Source organism: Miniopterus schreibersii, assembly GCF_964146895.1.
Source record: "Miniopterus schreibersii genome assembly, chromosome: 18".
Lineage (NCBI taxonomy): Eukaryota > Metazoa > Chordata > Mammalia > Chiroptera > Miniopteridae > Miniopterus > Miniopterus schreibersii.
The window spans coordinates 29,571,658-29,586,526 of NC_138121.1; the positions used below are offsets into that span (position 1 = coordinate 29,571,658).

The window sequence follows — 14,869 nt, forward strand, 5'->3', positions numbered from 1 at the left end:
AAGTTTGGTTAGTCACTGGACTGGTCTGGGGAGAGTAGAGGCAGGACGCAGGGGGCTGGATCGCAGAAAGTGGGCGTGACAGTTTACCCAGGAAAAGAAAAAGTGTCGGAGGAGGAAAACTGGGGAGAATGGATTGACTGTGTAGGAAAATTCTGAGAGGACAGGAGAAACAAAAGGAAAGGAAGTTCAGTTGAGTAAATTAGCCGCAGCCTTGGGCTTAGCAGCTGCTTTCTCCACCAACCAACCACAAGTAACCTCTGCAAAACCAGTGGCTGCCGGAGAGCCAAGGACCAATAATCAGGGCACTAACTTTTAAAAAATGTCCCCAAACCGCCCTAGCCGGTTTGGTTCAGTGGTTAGAGTGTATCCTGGGTTCGATTAGGATTAAAAAAAATAAAATAAAAATATCCCCAAACCTTTCTAGTTTCAGTGGGGAGGGGAGGAAGGATAGACTAGTCATGCATGTTACTTTTCAATACGTAAGGCATAATGGTGAGTGGTCTAGAAACCAGAGAGACTAGCTCTGAAACTCTGTGCCATCGCTTCTTAGATGTGACTTTGGACAATTTAAGATTTTTTTGAGTGTGTTCCTCATCTGCAAAATAGATATTAAAGGTATTCGCTTCTCGAGGTTTATTAAATGAGAATGTTTGATATAGAGCCAGGCACTAGTTGGCACTCAGGACGATGGTATATGATTCGTCCTTAGGAATCCAGGGAATACAGAAAAGCACATCCTAACCCTACCTCTGTAATACATCCACCTTAGTCTTTGCTTTTCCTACTCCACAAGCTTCTCAGCATTCAGCAGTCTCAGAACTAACATTCAAGCACAGAGCTAAGGTGGGTCAGAAAAGTGGTGGGTTGGGTGAGGTGAGGAAGGAGCCTGCCAAAGGCAGGACCCCTCCCCACCAGGTGAACAGCCTGAGCCCGGGATTAAACAAGACTCCTGACTGCTCATTCCCCAAAAAGCAGCAAGTGGACTCGTGTCCAGGCGGTGATCCTGCCCACCAGAGCTGGGAATGACTTTCAGAAACGAGTCAGCGTGCCTCCAAAAGGTAACTAGTCGAGAAGTCGTTGTCTACTCAAAATCAAACATCTGTAGGATGAGATTCCAGACTTGTGTGCACGCCGGGCTTACTCCTCGACGCTCCTTTTCAGTGTTGTTCCTCTTAACCCCGGCGCATCCGCGTCCAGGGCCCTCTGCTCGCTCCTCGCGCCGAGACGCGGCCGGGCCGAGATCGGCCGCCTCTGCTCCCATTCCCTTCGGCTCTCTCGCTCCACTCGGTGACCGGAACCTGCGGCAGCCAGTCCCTCCCCACCAGCGGCCCGCCGCCGAGTCCCGATACGTCCCTCCAGGGCCCGCCAGGCCGCAGCAATTCTTGCAACACTCCGCACCGCGGCACCTCAAAAATAACCCGCTAGGAAATCCCGGTCGGACCGGCGCCAACAGGCCGCACGACCCCGGAAGCCGGGCGCAGGGGACACGGCCTTGGATGCGCCCGCCGCGCAGGCGCCCGGAGGAGGCTCGCACCGCTCTGGCGCGGCTTCCGGGCCAAGATGGCGGCCGCGTGGCTGCTACTGCGTGCCCTCCGCCAGGGCCCGGGGCCGGGTCCCGAGCGGCTGCGGGGCCCCTGCTTGGGCTGGGGCTCCGGCCTCTACGTCGGGGCCGGGAGGAGGTGGCCGTACTTTGTCCACAGGACTCCGATGGGTGTCGCCGGGGCTGGAGGCCGGGCCCTGCAGGTAACCCCGGTCGCGTAGATGCTGCTCCGGCCGGGGCGGGGAGGAGGCAGCGCATCCGTACAGGCCCCGGCGTGGGTGTTTCCAGCCCGTACTTGTGTATTGATGTTTTCTGCCTGTCTTCCTTGCGTTTTAAAATTTAAAACAATAAGATTTTCACCGTTTTCTAGCAGGAAATTATACAGTAATCCTGTTCTAGATTATTGGTCACTTTCCTGAACCTGAGGGCAACTATGGATATGTTACGCTTTTATTTTTTTGCTTTTTCGTTCAATTGAAAACATAATTTATTATCTTAAGTCTGACCCTTTGCTTATTCTATAAAATAAGGGCTGAAATAGACAACTCACACATACTTGTGAAATCTAAGCAAATCCTCTCACCAATGGCTATAATAGTAATAAACTAAGCAAGCTGGTTTAAACAGTCTTTGGCGCTGACGTTGAAGAATGACAATTTTGTGTGTGTGCTCTAACACACTGATGTTATTTATTAAGCCCAGTCCACACTCTATGACCTCCTTTATATGACCTCTGGTCCTCAGTGAGCCAAGAATAGTAGTAAATTAAATGGAACAATAATTGTATAGACTAGGATTTTCATTCTATTGCTAAAGGAAATTGCATGTAATGTGCAATTAAAAAATAAGTGGCCCTGGCCGGGTAGCTTAGTCGGTCGGAGTGTCCTCTCCATATGCCAAGGTTGTGGGTTTGATCTCTAGTCAGTGCACAGACAAGAAGTAACCAGGGAGGCCCTGGCCAAGTAGTTCAGTGGGTTAGATCCTGGTCAGGGCACATACAAGAATCAGTCAATGAACAGGTAAATAAGTGGAACAACAAAATCAATGTCTCTCTCTTTCTCTCTGTTCCTCTCTCCTCTCTCTCTAAAAATCAATCGATAAATAAAAAATTTTTAAAGTAACCAATGTACGCATCAATAAGTGGAACAACAAATAGATGTTCTGTCCCTTCCTCCCTCTCTCTCAAAATCAGTCAATCAATAAAATAAATAATAAATGAAATTGCCAGCACAGACACAGAAAAAGTTAAATTGGCCTTAATAATATGAAACACCCCCTGACTGGTGCGGTTCAGTGGTTAGAGTATCAGCTTGTACCCTGAAGGGTTGAGGGTTCTATTCCCCGTCAAGGGCACATACCTGGGTTGCAGATTCCATCCTTGGGCCTGGTCAGGTGAGTTTGGCAACCAGCTGATGTCTGTCTGTTTCTCTTGCTCCCTTCTACTCTCTCTCAATAGAAAAAATATGCTCAGATGAGAATTAAAAAATATATATATATACTAAATGCATTCAAGTGGGAGAACGCTCATCTTGATAACAGAACTTTGGAAGTATAGACTGGTAAACTACTATAGTACCTGGAAGTGATCTTCAATGATTGGTTGTGTGGAGGTGTCAGGAGCAAAGGGTCTGGGCAGTGACCGCAGCCTTTAGGAGCCTCTGCTCTTTTTGTCTTGTGGGAGAGTTGTGAATCTGGCACAGAATGGTAGCCAGTGCTCCGTGCCTTTAGTTCAGCGTTTCTTCGACTTGATCACTTGCTTTTAATATTTTGATTTTTTTTTTCTTTTGATGTTATGTTACAACTTTGAAATAATGCTCAGGCTGTTAACATTTTAGGCCAGTATAAACATTAAAAATAAGTATTTGGGCTTTTAGAAAAGGTTTTTCATTAGGGAATTAGTCCACATTGCTTTGGTGTGCTGTGATGTTGGTATGACTGTTTCTGGGTATCATTCTTTTTTCAGAGTTTGCAATTGCGACTGCTAACTCCTACCTTTGAAGGGATCCATGGACTGTTACTGAAACAGCATCTATTCCAGAATCCAGTTAGACTCTGGAAGATTTTAGGTATGTATCTATTGAAAGACAAGTGACAGCCTGTACCATTTGTGAATAAATTAGGATAATGTTGCTGGTTTGACATTGACACAAAAATGAAATCACTAATAGGACCTTTGGCTTCTATTTATCTTGAGCTCTTAGATGCTTTGAAATGAGATTTGCAAAAGGGAAGATTGTCTATCGGAACATGCCATTTTTGCTTATTTTGAGTCTTTTTTTTTTTTTTTTAAATATATCTTTATTGATTTCAGAGAGAGGAAAGGAGAGGGGGAGAGAGAGACAGAAACATCAATGATGAGAGAGTCATTGATCAAGCCCACAATCCGGGCATGTGCCCTGACCGGGAATCGAACCCCAATCACCTGGATCCTACCTAGGTCAATGCTCAACCGCTGAGCCATGCCCGGCCGGGCTTGAGTTCTTTTTTTTAAATTCTGGTGTATAGCAGTAATTGGGCTGCTTGAAAAGTTTTGTCATGTTCTCTAGCCAGCTCCAAGAACATTTGTAAAGATTTACAAAGTGGCTCCTATGTTTTATATCCAGAAGGTAACTGGAAATAATTTGCTCTCACAATAGAGTTGCACTGTTTAGTGAAACTGACATTCTGCTGTGTCTCTCTTGACCTTAGGTCAAAGGATCTTAAGGATTGAAATCTGTAATTTTACTCCCCTTTTATCCATTTGGAATAGGGAAAAAGTTAAATCTTCCAACTCCTAGTGTACATTAAACAGCCTGGTGTCCACACATGGTCAGGGAAAGCTGTGACTTGGGGAAAGCAGTTTGCACATCTGCTGTCTGTGTTTTCTCATTTAAATCTACACATGCACTCAGTGGCGCACACTTCACCCTTCAAACAGCCTGATCTGTGTCAAGTGGCCATCAAGGTAGTTTCACTTGTGTTTCTGTTAATGCCTGTGAAGAAAAGTACAGCTCAGTTATAGCTTTAAGAATCCTTTCCCCCCATTTTTAACACTGATTTGTTCAGGCCTTGGATAAGACAGAGCCTTTTGTGTGAGGAGTGTTATGTGGTCCTGTTTTGGTGATGGTGACAGCTGGCTCACTGCCTTACTGCATGTGCTAAAGCCACTTGTGTCATTCATTTAAGTTCATTAAAAGTGACTGTATATGTTAGAGGGATTGTCCTCCAACAGACTCATGACACTTTCAAATTTATGTTCATAACTAATTTTCATTTCCTTGTATTGACTAATTTAAATGACAAAGGTACTTCATAAGTTGAAGTAGTTTGTTATTCTATAATTTTAAATACTATATACTAAGAGTGATAGAAGGAAATGCTCTATTTCAGACTTCTAAATCTTAGGGATATAGGTTTTAGGTAGTCTCTGTTTTGATTTGGTTGTTCCAGAACACACTCTTCTGAGTGTTTCACTGTTGCTGCCAGTCTTGATTGTTAAACACTTTCCTTATTCCTTGTAGGTGGCACTTACTATTTTAATACCTCGAAGAGGAAACAGAAGACTAAGGACCATGATAAATCCAAGGGGAGGACTCCTGAAGATGATGAAGGTAGCTCTATTGGATGTTCTGGAATGATGGCGAGCTTGGTTGTCTTCACATGCACATTCTAGTCTAAGCAACAGGAAACCTATCTTAAAAGTAGGGCAAGCCCAGACACGTGTGCTCCCCTTGCTCTGAGTACACCTGCCCTCAGTCTCTAATTCTGTTGCTAGATCCTTCCTGTCTGTCCTTTTAGAGACGCTTCCATCAGCACCTGTGTCTCTTGTCCTCTTCAGAATGCCTAAAGGCAGGTGGCATTTCTGTTCTCTGCATGGAAAAAGTGAATCTTGGATCTAACCTGAACTCAGAGTTCTGGGGCAGGAGGAAGGTGCTAGAACTCCTTGGCTGAACTCACCTCCATACACACCTAGTTAGTGTTGTAACTGCTTCCCGACTTGAGAAGCAGACCCCAGAGGAGAGGACAGTGCAGTGTGTGGTCTTGAAGAAAGTAGGAGATCACTGTCCTGTAAGAGGACCACTGTGAACCTGTGTCAGCCTCCAGCCCTAGTTCACAGTGAACTCAATTGCAAATCTTAAATCTCTTCTCTACTCTGAAGTTAGGACTGGATGATTATGTGAAGGGAAATAAAAGGTAAGTTTGAACTGAGTTGACCTTTAAGGTGAAAGGTGGCTGCTCGGAGCTGATAATAATGAGAATGAATGAACTGGGGGCAGCCTGTGCGCTAAGGGTGCAGCTGTGTGTGTGTGTGTGTGTGTGTGTGTGTGTATACACACACCTGGTTTTTGTTTGAAAAGAACTGAACTTTTGTGAAGAAAACAGAACAGATATTTATTGGAGTACAAATCTAAGCTGTCCTTTTATTGTGTTTAGACATTCTTTTTTTTTTTTTTAATCTATTGATTTCAGAGAGGAAGGGAGAGGGGCAGAAACATCAATGATGAAAGAGAGTCATTGATTGGCTGCTTCCTATACGCCCCCCACTGGGGATTGAGCCTGCAACTGGGGCATGTGCCCTCACCCGGAATCAAACCTTGATTTCCTTGATCATAGGTTGATGCTTAACTGCTGAGCTAAACTGCTGGGCTGTTTTTAGACATTCTTGCAGAGCTGTCTTATTTAACACCAAGCTGTATCTTTTGACAATTGTAGACATGTGTCTATGGACAGATGGTTGTGAGTCACAGAATTGCTTTAAGCTTCTTTCACGTGGAGTGTGGTAGGGTATTATGTGCAAAGCATTGAGGAACAACAGTTGATTTGTGCACTGCAGCCACCCAGCCAGGAACAGGGACTTACAAGTTCAGTGTCTTAAATGTATCAAAAGTAGACATTATGATCATTTAAAGCCTCTGAAGGAGATGTTGGCATGAGCTGCATTCAGGTCAGTGTGTTGTAGTTAGTTTGATGACTGTCAACATTGTTAATTAGAAAACAAGATTGAAAATTAAATATTTGAAATAGATGGTTTCTAAGTAATTAGTACTCACCTGAGAGCATAAATTTGCTCTCCAAAGTAAGTGGTAGCCTTTATTTAGCTGCCTTTTGTGAATATGAACTTTAAATATTAGATTCATTACTATAATCTATTACAAGAAGATACATATCAGATTTACCTTCGTGTTTTCAAAACGATTACTAGGACAGCCTTCTCAGTAGGCTTCATTTGTAGTATGTGTTTTTTTCACCTTTTGAATTTCTTTATTCTGCTGTTCTCTGTTTTGTCATTTGTGTTTTAAGCTGATTTAAAATGCTTTTGAGCCTGGCCAGGCGTGGCTCAGCGGTTGAGCGTCGACCCAGGATCCAGGCAATCAGGGTTCGATTCCTGGTCAGGGCACATACCTGGGTTGTGGGCTTGATCTCCAGTTGGGGGCGTGCAGGAGGCAGCCGATCCATGACTCTCTCATCATTGATGTTTCTGTCTCTCTCTCCCTCTCCTTTCCTCTCTATGAAATCAATAAAGATATATTTTTTTTAAAAAAAGCTTTTGAATTCCTCTAAACTGATTGTTGGAGAGGAAGGTGGTGTGTTTGTGGGTGATACCTCTAGGCAGTGTAGAGAGAAGCAGGTGTACACTGAGTTCCAGCTGTGCTCTTGTCCTTGGAGAAGTCACCACATGTGTAGCTTGGTGTGGACCTCCCACCCCAGGCTTTGGGCTGAGCCCTGCGTCTCTCCTGAGTCCTCTCTGCTCTTCCCTTGAGCGGCCAAGCATGTTTGTGTGTGAAGAAACACATGGATTGTAGGAAGGACAATTAAATGGCTGAAGCTTTGGTTGCTGAGATATGTCTGGACCACCTTGGGCAGAACTGGTGAAAAATTGTGCTTGCATTTCTTGATGGGCTTCATTAACAACAAGTCTGGTAAAATCTAGTTGAAGTGTTGGGGAGGATGGCCCACACTGCACGGGTGAGCTCCACAAGAGTAGTTCTAGGGCCTCCTTGCATAAACAGATGTGCCTGATGGTTGTAAGGACTGGGGTAAGTGGGCCATGACCATGGAAAGCACCACATAATTAAAGTACAGCATCTCCCCTCCACTTTATCAAAGGAAGGGACTTACCTGATTGGGAGACTTGGGAAGAAGACTGTGTTCTGGCCTTTGGTGGGTCACTAAAACCCAGCCCACCTGTAGGATTCTGTTTCCCAGCTGTGCTCTGGGCCAGAAGGAAGTGACCCCTGCACATGCTTTCTGTCCCTCCCAAAAAGTTTCTCCCTCATTCCCTCCTTCCTGGAGTGTTATACTGTCCACTGTCTGCTGAGGTTGACTCACCTCCCCTGAGGTTTCCATCACATCTGAGTCTTCGGTTTTTTTCCATCCCTAGGAAGTGAGCTTGAAGCTATCTGTATCCTAATTGGGCTATTAATAACTGAGAAATGTGATTTGGGGGGAATTTATCTGATGAATCTGAGAAGGAATTGTTCTTTGAGAATAGTTTAGAATTCAGTGGTCCGCAATATATGTCTCATGACTAAACAATATATCTTGTACTTTTAAAAATATATGTTGATTGATTTTTAGAGAGAGGAAAGGAGAGAGAGAGAGGGAGAAAGAGAGAGGGAGACATTGATGTGAGAGACATTGATCGGCTGCCTCCAGTACATGCCCTGACCAGGGACTGAACCCGCAGCCTAGGCATGTGCCTTGACTGGGAATCGAACTGGCGATCCTTTGGTGTATGGGACGACACTCCAGTCAACTGAGCCACACCAGGCAGGGCTATCCTATACTTTTTAAATGCAGTATTTTCAAATGTTATTGTGATGAATGACAAAACTTATTTGAATGTTACTCATTATGATAAATAACAACATAGTTGTGGAGGGCACATGGAGTCTTCAGAGGGATTGGAAAGGTATTATCCCTTAAGGCAGGTGGTGGTAAAACGTATTTGTTTTATTGTTATTAATAATTTACACATGTCATAAGTACTCTGTCGATGTCTAGTATCTAATCAAACCTGGAACCTGGAATACCTGAATTCATTATAGCTTGTGTCAATGTGTTTTCAGTGAAGGGGTTTACTGTGTAGCTGCACTTTGTGGTGGTCCTGGGAAGTTTTTGTGTGTGTGTTTTTTAAATGTTTTTGTTGATTTCAGAGAGAGAGGAAGGGAGAGGGAAAAAGAGTAAGAGAGAAAAAATCGATCGGTTGCTTCCTGCACACACCCACCCTGACCCGGGATCGAATCCACAATCTGGGTATGTGCCCTTACTGGGAATTGAACTGGCTTCCTTTCGGTGCATGGGACAATACTCAACCAACTGAGCCACACTGGCCAGAGCCCTTTTTTTTAAAAGATTTTTATTTGATTTTTTGGGGGGGAGAGAAACATCAATGTGAGAGCAGAACATTGATCAGCTACCTCCTGCACGCCCCCACTGGGAATCGATCAGCTACCTCCTGCAAGCCCCCAACCCAGGCATGTGCCCTGACCAGGATTCAAACCAGCAATCTTTTCAATGGACAGGGACGATGCCCAACCAACTAAGCCACACTGGCCAGGGCCTGGGAAGCTTTTTGACTTTAAAAATGGTTTCATATTATCTAAGCTGGTGGGAACCCTGAATGGAACGTTGGTGACTTTGAATTGCTTGTGACTAGTGTTTGTCTCGAATCACTTTGTTGAAAAATATGCCAAGATGTACGATCTTATGGGAGATGAGACACCACTGTCTCAGTGTTGAGCTTGCCTGATGAAAGGTTGTAAGACACAGAGGGAAGCTTGGCCTGTAGCCTGTATCTAACACTCCTATGATCCCTGCTTACAGAGGAAAGGAAGCGCAAGGAGAGGGAGGACCAGATGTACCGTGAGAGGCTGCGCACGTTGTTCGTCATCGCCGTTGTCATGAGCCTGCTCAATGCACTCAGCACCAGCGGGGGCAACATTTCCTGGAATGACTTTGTCAACGAGATGCTGGCTAAGGGCGAGGTGCAGCGGGTCCAGGTGGTGCCTGAGAGTGACGTGGTGGAAGTGTACCTGTACCCTGGAGCTGTGGTATTCGGGCGGCCTGTGAGTGATGGCGAGGGCATGAGCGTGGGAAGACCTGGGCATGTGTGCATCCCCCTTTTCACTCAGTCCCTGCCCACCGCATTGTCTTAGTTGTCTTATTTGAGGTTTTCTTAAAAGAAGGTGTGAATATCTTGATTTAAAGGAGGATTTGTTGAAGGTTTTTGAGTGATGGCCCACTAAGACGGAGCTTGGAATGGGGAGAGGCAGTGTTGTCTCCAGAGAGAAGCTAGTGGGATCTGCAGCTACCATGATGCCTACACACCAAGAGGAAGAGTTGGAAGTAGTGGAAGTAGTAACATAGTGGCCACAGTGGTGACTGCCAGATACTAGGGACTAAGGAGTAGGAGCCAGTTTCAGTCTTGAGGTTTTGCTCAGTTGGTTTGGGCGAGTGGTGCAGTGCTGGCCAGAGGTCAGCAGACAGGGTAGCTTTGGCAGATGCAGGAGAAGTAAGGTGACTAGGGGTTGGCTAAGCAGAAATCTCTTGGGGGGTCAGAGTGGGGGCAGGAAAGAGCACTGTGAGTGGGTAGCTAAAAGACTGAAGTCAGCAAAGGCTGGCGCTCAGACAGGAACAAGAAAGAAAGGGAATGAGGGACCTTTTTCATCTCCCAGCTCAGGCACTCCCCCCTGCCCCCAGGAGAGAGAGAACCCCAACATGGTCAGAACTGGAGAGTAGTGCTTTAGCCAGAGAGGTGGCAGATACTGCAGAGGGGTCAGGAGTGTGGGACTTCATACCATGTAGGCGGTTAGGCATCAAAGATGGGGAAAGATGCACCCTAGTGACAGTGGCCTAGTTGTCTGGCACTGCTGGGAAATGAGATGAGGCATATGGAAACTGGGCCCCATAAGCTTGACTATGTGAAAACCCTGGGCACAAATGAATCACTCTTTCCAGTGTCTGATTCCCTTCCATTCTCCAGTAACCACAGCACCATAGTTAGGTCCAAGAAAGGTAACATTGATACCAGAATATTTTCTTTCTCTTTTTTTTTCATTCAGGACTAGAAAGCTGTCTTTTAAATTAAAGTATGGTTGACCTTTAATATTCTATTAGTTTCAGGTGTTCAACATAGTGATTTGACATTTATATACCTTATGAAGTGATCACCACAAAAAATCCAGTATCCATATGTCACCATACAAAGTTATTATTGACTGTATGCCCCATGCTATACTTTACACTCCTGTGACTTACTTGTTAAGTAGTTACAAGTTTGTACCTTTTTTTAAAAATATATCTTTATTGATTTCAGAGAGAGGAAAGGACAGGGAGAGAGAGAGACAGAAACATCAATGATGAGAGAGTCATTGATCGAGCCCACAACCCAGGCATGTGCCCTGACCGGGAATCGAACCCCGATCGCCTGGATCCTAGGTCAACGCTCAACCACTGAGCTACGCCCAGCCGGGCCAAGTTTGTACCTTTTAATACCCTTCACCTTTTGCCCATCACTCCCACCCTTCTGGCAACTATCAGTTTTTCTATATCTATGAGTCTGTTTGTTTTGTTTGTTCATTGTTTAGTTTTTTAGATTCCACATATAAGTAAAATGATATTGTATTTGTCTTTCTCTGACTTGTTCAGCAACCGAGGCCAGCAAGTGTTCCAGCACAGGTCATGGTCACTGTGTTGTGACTGGTGGGTCCTCTTGTCTGCCTCTCCATCTGGCCTATTACCCCGCGAAGTGGAGCCTGGCTGGTTGCTCTCATGGTGACAGTTACCTGCAAGAAATTTTCTGTCCCACCCGTGCTCCTGCCACTTGAGGGTTGTACAGATGTTTCTTCTGTGGAGGCTTCAGACTAGCCCAGGAGCAATCAATCCCTGTGACCAGGTCAACTCACTAAGAAGGGACTTGGGGACTCAGCGTTGATTCCTAGACTGGTTTTGAGCTTCCTTCTCAGTGAAGCCTGTATACCTGGGGGAGGCAGTGATTTCACTTTAGGAAACTTTCTGTGGGCTCACTCTTCCTTAGTCTCTTCTCTGTCTGGGAAAGGTTTACTGAGAAAAGAGATACCCACTCAGTTGAATTTCGGATTCAGTCAATGGTTAAACACACACCTTCATATCATTACTTTAGGAAGTGGACTGTGTCCCCAATCCAGTAGTGCAGACTTGTCACAGTGTACCCATGGTTAAGTGGGGCAGGGTGCTGAGTTTAACATGCAAATGCATCTGTCCATTTTCTTAGAATGTTCCTATTTGTGAAAATAAAAGAAAGCATATGTATTAAAATTTTGTTGTAGTTGTATTTGAGACATCTGAAGTTTTTTAGATGTGAAAGTAGTTTCTGAATGACATCTGTATGTTTGGGTATCGGCAGTCTGTCCTGTTCATCACTTTCATAGTTCCTCTGTCTTCTGCCCCCAGAGGCTGGCTTTGATGTACCGAATGCAGGTGGCAAACATCGACAAATTTGAAGAGAAGCTTCGAGCGGCTGAAGATGAGCTGAATATCGAAGGCAAGGACAGGATCCCGGTTTCCTATAAGCGTACGGGATTCTTTGGAAAGTATGTTGGTCAATTTTGTTGGCCCTTGAACTGACCCAGGCTTCGCTTTGTAATGCAAGAAACAAACCACAAACAAAAATTTCAAACTTCCTTCCTACAGTTAACTAGAGCCCCCAGTTAACTAGACCTTCTTGTGGGAGGTTAAATAATGTATGGGTGAACAACATAGTACTGGGAAATTTGGAAATGTGTGAGCCTGTTGGAATTTGTCTTAGTCACTTGCTTTAGTTGTCTGGTTGCATTTATGAATTTAGCACATTGTGGGTTGCTGCTTTCTACAAATAGGAAAATGGAATAGAAAGGGGAGAAGCATGGATATCCAGCAGAAATTCTTGGTTTCGTGTTGCAGAAAGAAATAGAGACCATAGGCTACAGACCTGCAGACTCCTTACTGGAAGCAGATTAATCAGTATAGTCGGGGGGCTCTAACTGCATGCTGGGACCAACAGTGGCTGAAAGCCATGTGCAGAGAGGTTTACTGTTGACTCATGGACATGCTTTGTAATTCTGATAAGACTCAGTGACTGGCAAGCACATCTGTGAAATGATGTGTCTCTAATTTCTACAACCCACTGGCTCCTGAAGGCACAGGGCTCTGAGGCTTCACCTCTGGTTTGTCGTAGGAATAATAGGTACAAAGCAGACTGGGGGCTTCCCCTTTTCAAGTGAAGGGCTGACATTCCAGGGTGTACTCTTTTTATTTTTTTTATTGATTTATTTTTAGAGAGAGAGAGAAACAGAATTGTTGTTCCACTTATTTATGCATTCGTTGGCCGATTCTTGTATTTGCCCTTGCTGGGGATTGAACCCACAACCTTGGTGTATCAGGATGACACTCTAACCAACTGAACTACCTGGCTAGGGCCTAAACCAGGGTGTACTCATTATTTTAGGCTTATTCTAACTTAGTAAACAAAATTAATGGCCTCCTTTTGAAAACAAAATTTATTGAACATTGAAACCTGCTCTTGTTGGTTTGTTAGTTATCACAAGGCTCTAGATAACAGAGTGAGTGTGTGGCATCAGCTATTCTGGCTTCACACCAAGGTTATATATACTGTATCTCCAGTGTTTCCACACTCCATCTGACAGTTTTGGAAAACTTTGTGAAAAAGGGTATTTGGTGAAAACTGGACAAGGAAACCCATTTTCACAACCGTTTGTTCTACATGTTGCTCTCAGAGGGGTAGCTCTTCTCATCTTTGAAATGTCCGTTGCCCCTGGTCCCTGACTTTGTAAAGCAAGATTGTAAGCTGCCTGCCCAGCTGCCACTCCTGAGCTTATAACTGCCTCTCTTTCTTGCACTAGTGCCCTCTACGCCTTGGGGATGACAGCGGTGGGCTTGGCCATCCTGTGGTATATTTTTCGTTTGGCTGGAATGACGGGAAGGGAAGGAGGATTCAGTGCTTTTGTAAGTTGTACAAATCACATCTCACTGAACTTACAGTCTTAGGATTTGGGTGGGTGTTCTGGCTGAATGCTTTTCCCATAAATAACAGAATATAAATATACAGTGAAAATGAACCTGTTGCAGAGGCCAGCCAGGAGCCATAATTTGGCAGTTCATCTTCTGCTTGGTTGATGAAGGTGTACAGTAATCAGCTTTCACTGAGGTCCCCTTTCCTTGACTAGTGGGGTGGCTGAGCCAAGGGAGTTTATAAGGCAGCTTATTCTGCAGTCTTCAACATTAACTGGGCATGACTGTTTTTGGTTTCTCTACTAGCTACGCTGGGAGATTTTAAAGGTTGTGTTTAAAAGAACATCTACAATACACTTTAAAAATATTCTGTTGTTGTGGCATTTGGCATAACATGCACTTCCCCATCCTATCAGGTTGTATGTGGCCAATTAGCCACATTAGCAGAGGGAGGTGTGACCAAGTCTGCAGAGGGCATCTCCTGCTTCCATGCTGGGAACTTTGACAGGGGGAGCAGAAGGTGCCCTGTAACAGATGCAGTGTTATTACCTCCTAGTTTCCTCTTAGACTAGGACCCTATTCCTATGTCTGTAGCTTAAGACTTAACACCCTTGTTTTTAATGGCAGCATGGTGTCTTGTGGGGTTGTACCATATTTTACTCAACCAATTTGATAATTCTTGTGTATTTTTGGCCGTTTATTTTTATTGTTGTATTCAAAGGATACTGTGATGACTTCTATGCACATGCATCATTTGAGTGCCTTTCTAAGTATTTGTCTTGTGTGCCTTCCTAAAAGTAGATTGGCCGACATTTATGCACCTCTCTAAGACCTTTAGCTATCCTGCCAGATTGCTCTTCAGAAATTTACCAATTAACATTTTTACCAAAACTTCCTAGATGAGTGTTATTACATTACTTTTTAAAATTTTTTATTGAATTTATTGGGGTGACATTGGTTAATAAAATTATATAGGTTTCAGGTGTACAATTCTATAATACATCATCTGTATTTACATTACTTTTACAATCAGAAATGCGCAGCAGTGGTAAAATTCACATAGAATATAAGATAGTTTATGCAAAAGACATTGTTAAATTACCTAGTTTGTGTGGGGGAGTTTTGGTTTTATTTTTTAAGGCAAATTGATAGATGCTAGACAGCTTTCTTACTGTTTATGATGCAAAATAAACATTTCTCCTTGTGTGTCTGAAATGCGACCTTAACTGCCATCTGCCTGCACAAGTGGAAAGGGTGTGGGTTGGTCCTTCTGGGTGGTGGGAGGAGCATCCATGACATCCTCCAGAAGTGAGGAGGTGGGGATGCAGGGGCAGGACAAACAGAGCCAGCACCAAGGCT

General features: G+C 44.4%; 1 protein-coding gene across 1 annotated transcript in view; it reads left to right on the top strand.

Moving 5' to 3' along the window:
• The first annotated feature begins 1,500 nt into the window (after nucleotides 1–1,500).
• The window catches only part of SPG7 (SPG7 matrix AAA peptidase subunit, paraplegin), a 31,939-nt gene continuing 18,570 nt past the window's right edge, over nucleotides 1,501–14,869 (top strand). The window contains exons 1-6 of the mRNA XM_081119694.1: nucleotides 1,501–1,743; nucleotides 3,504–3,606; nucleotides 5,041–5,130; nucleotides 9,347–9,588; nucleotides 11,954–12,093; nucleotides 13,402–13,504. Of these exons, the coding sequence (XP_080975820.1) occupies nucleotides 1,561–1,743; nucleotides 3,504–3,606; nucleotides 5,041–5,130; nucleotides 9,347–9,588; nucleotides 11,954–12,093; nucleotides 13,402–13,504 (861 nt within the window). The 5' untranslated portion in view covers nucleotides 1,501–1,560. The remainder of the gene's footprint in view (nucleotides 1,744–3,503; nucleotides 3,607–5,040; nucleotides 5,131–9,346; nucleotides 9,589–11,953; nucleotides 12,094–13,401; nucleotides 13,505–14,869) is intronic.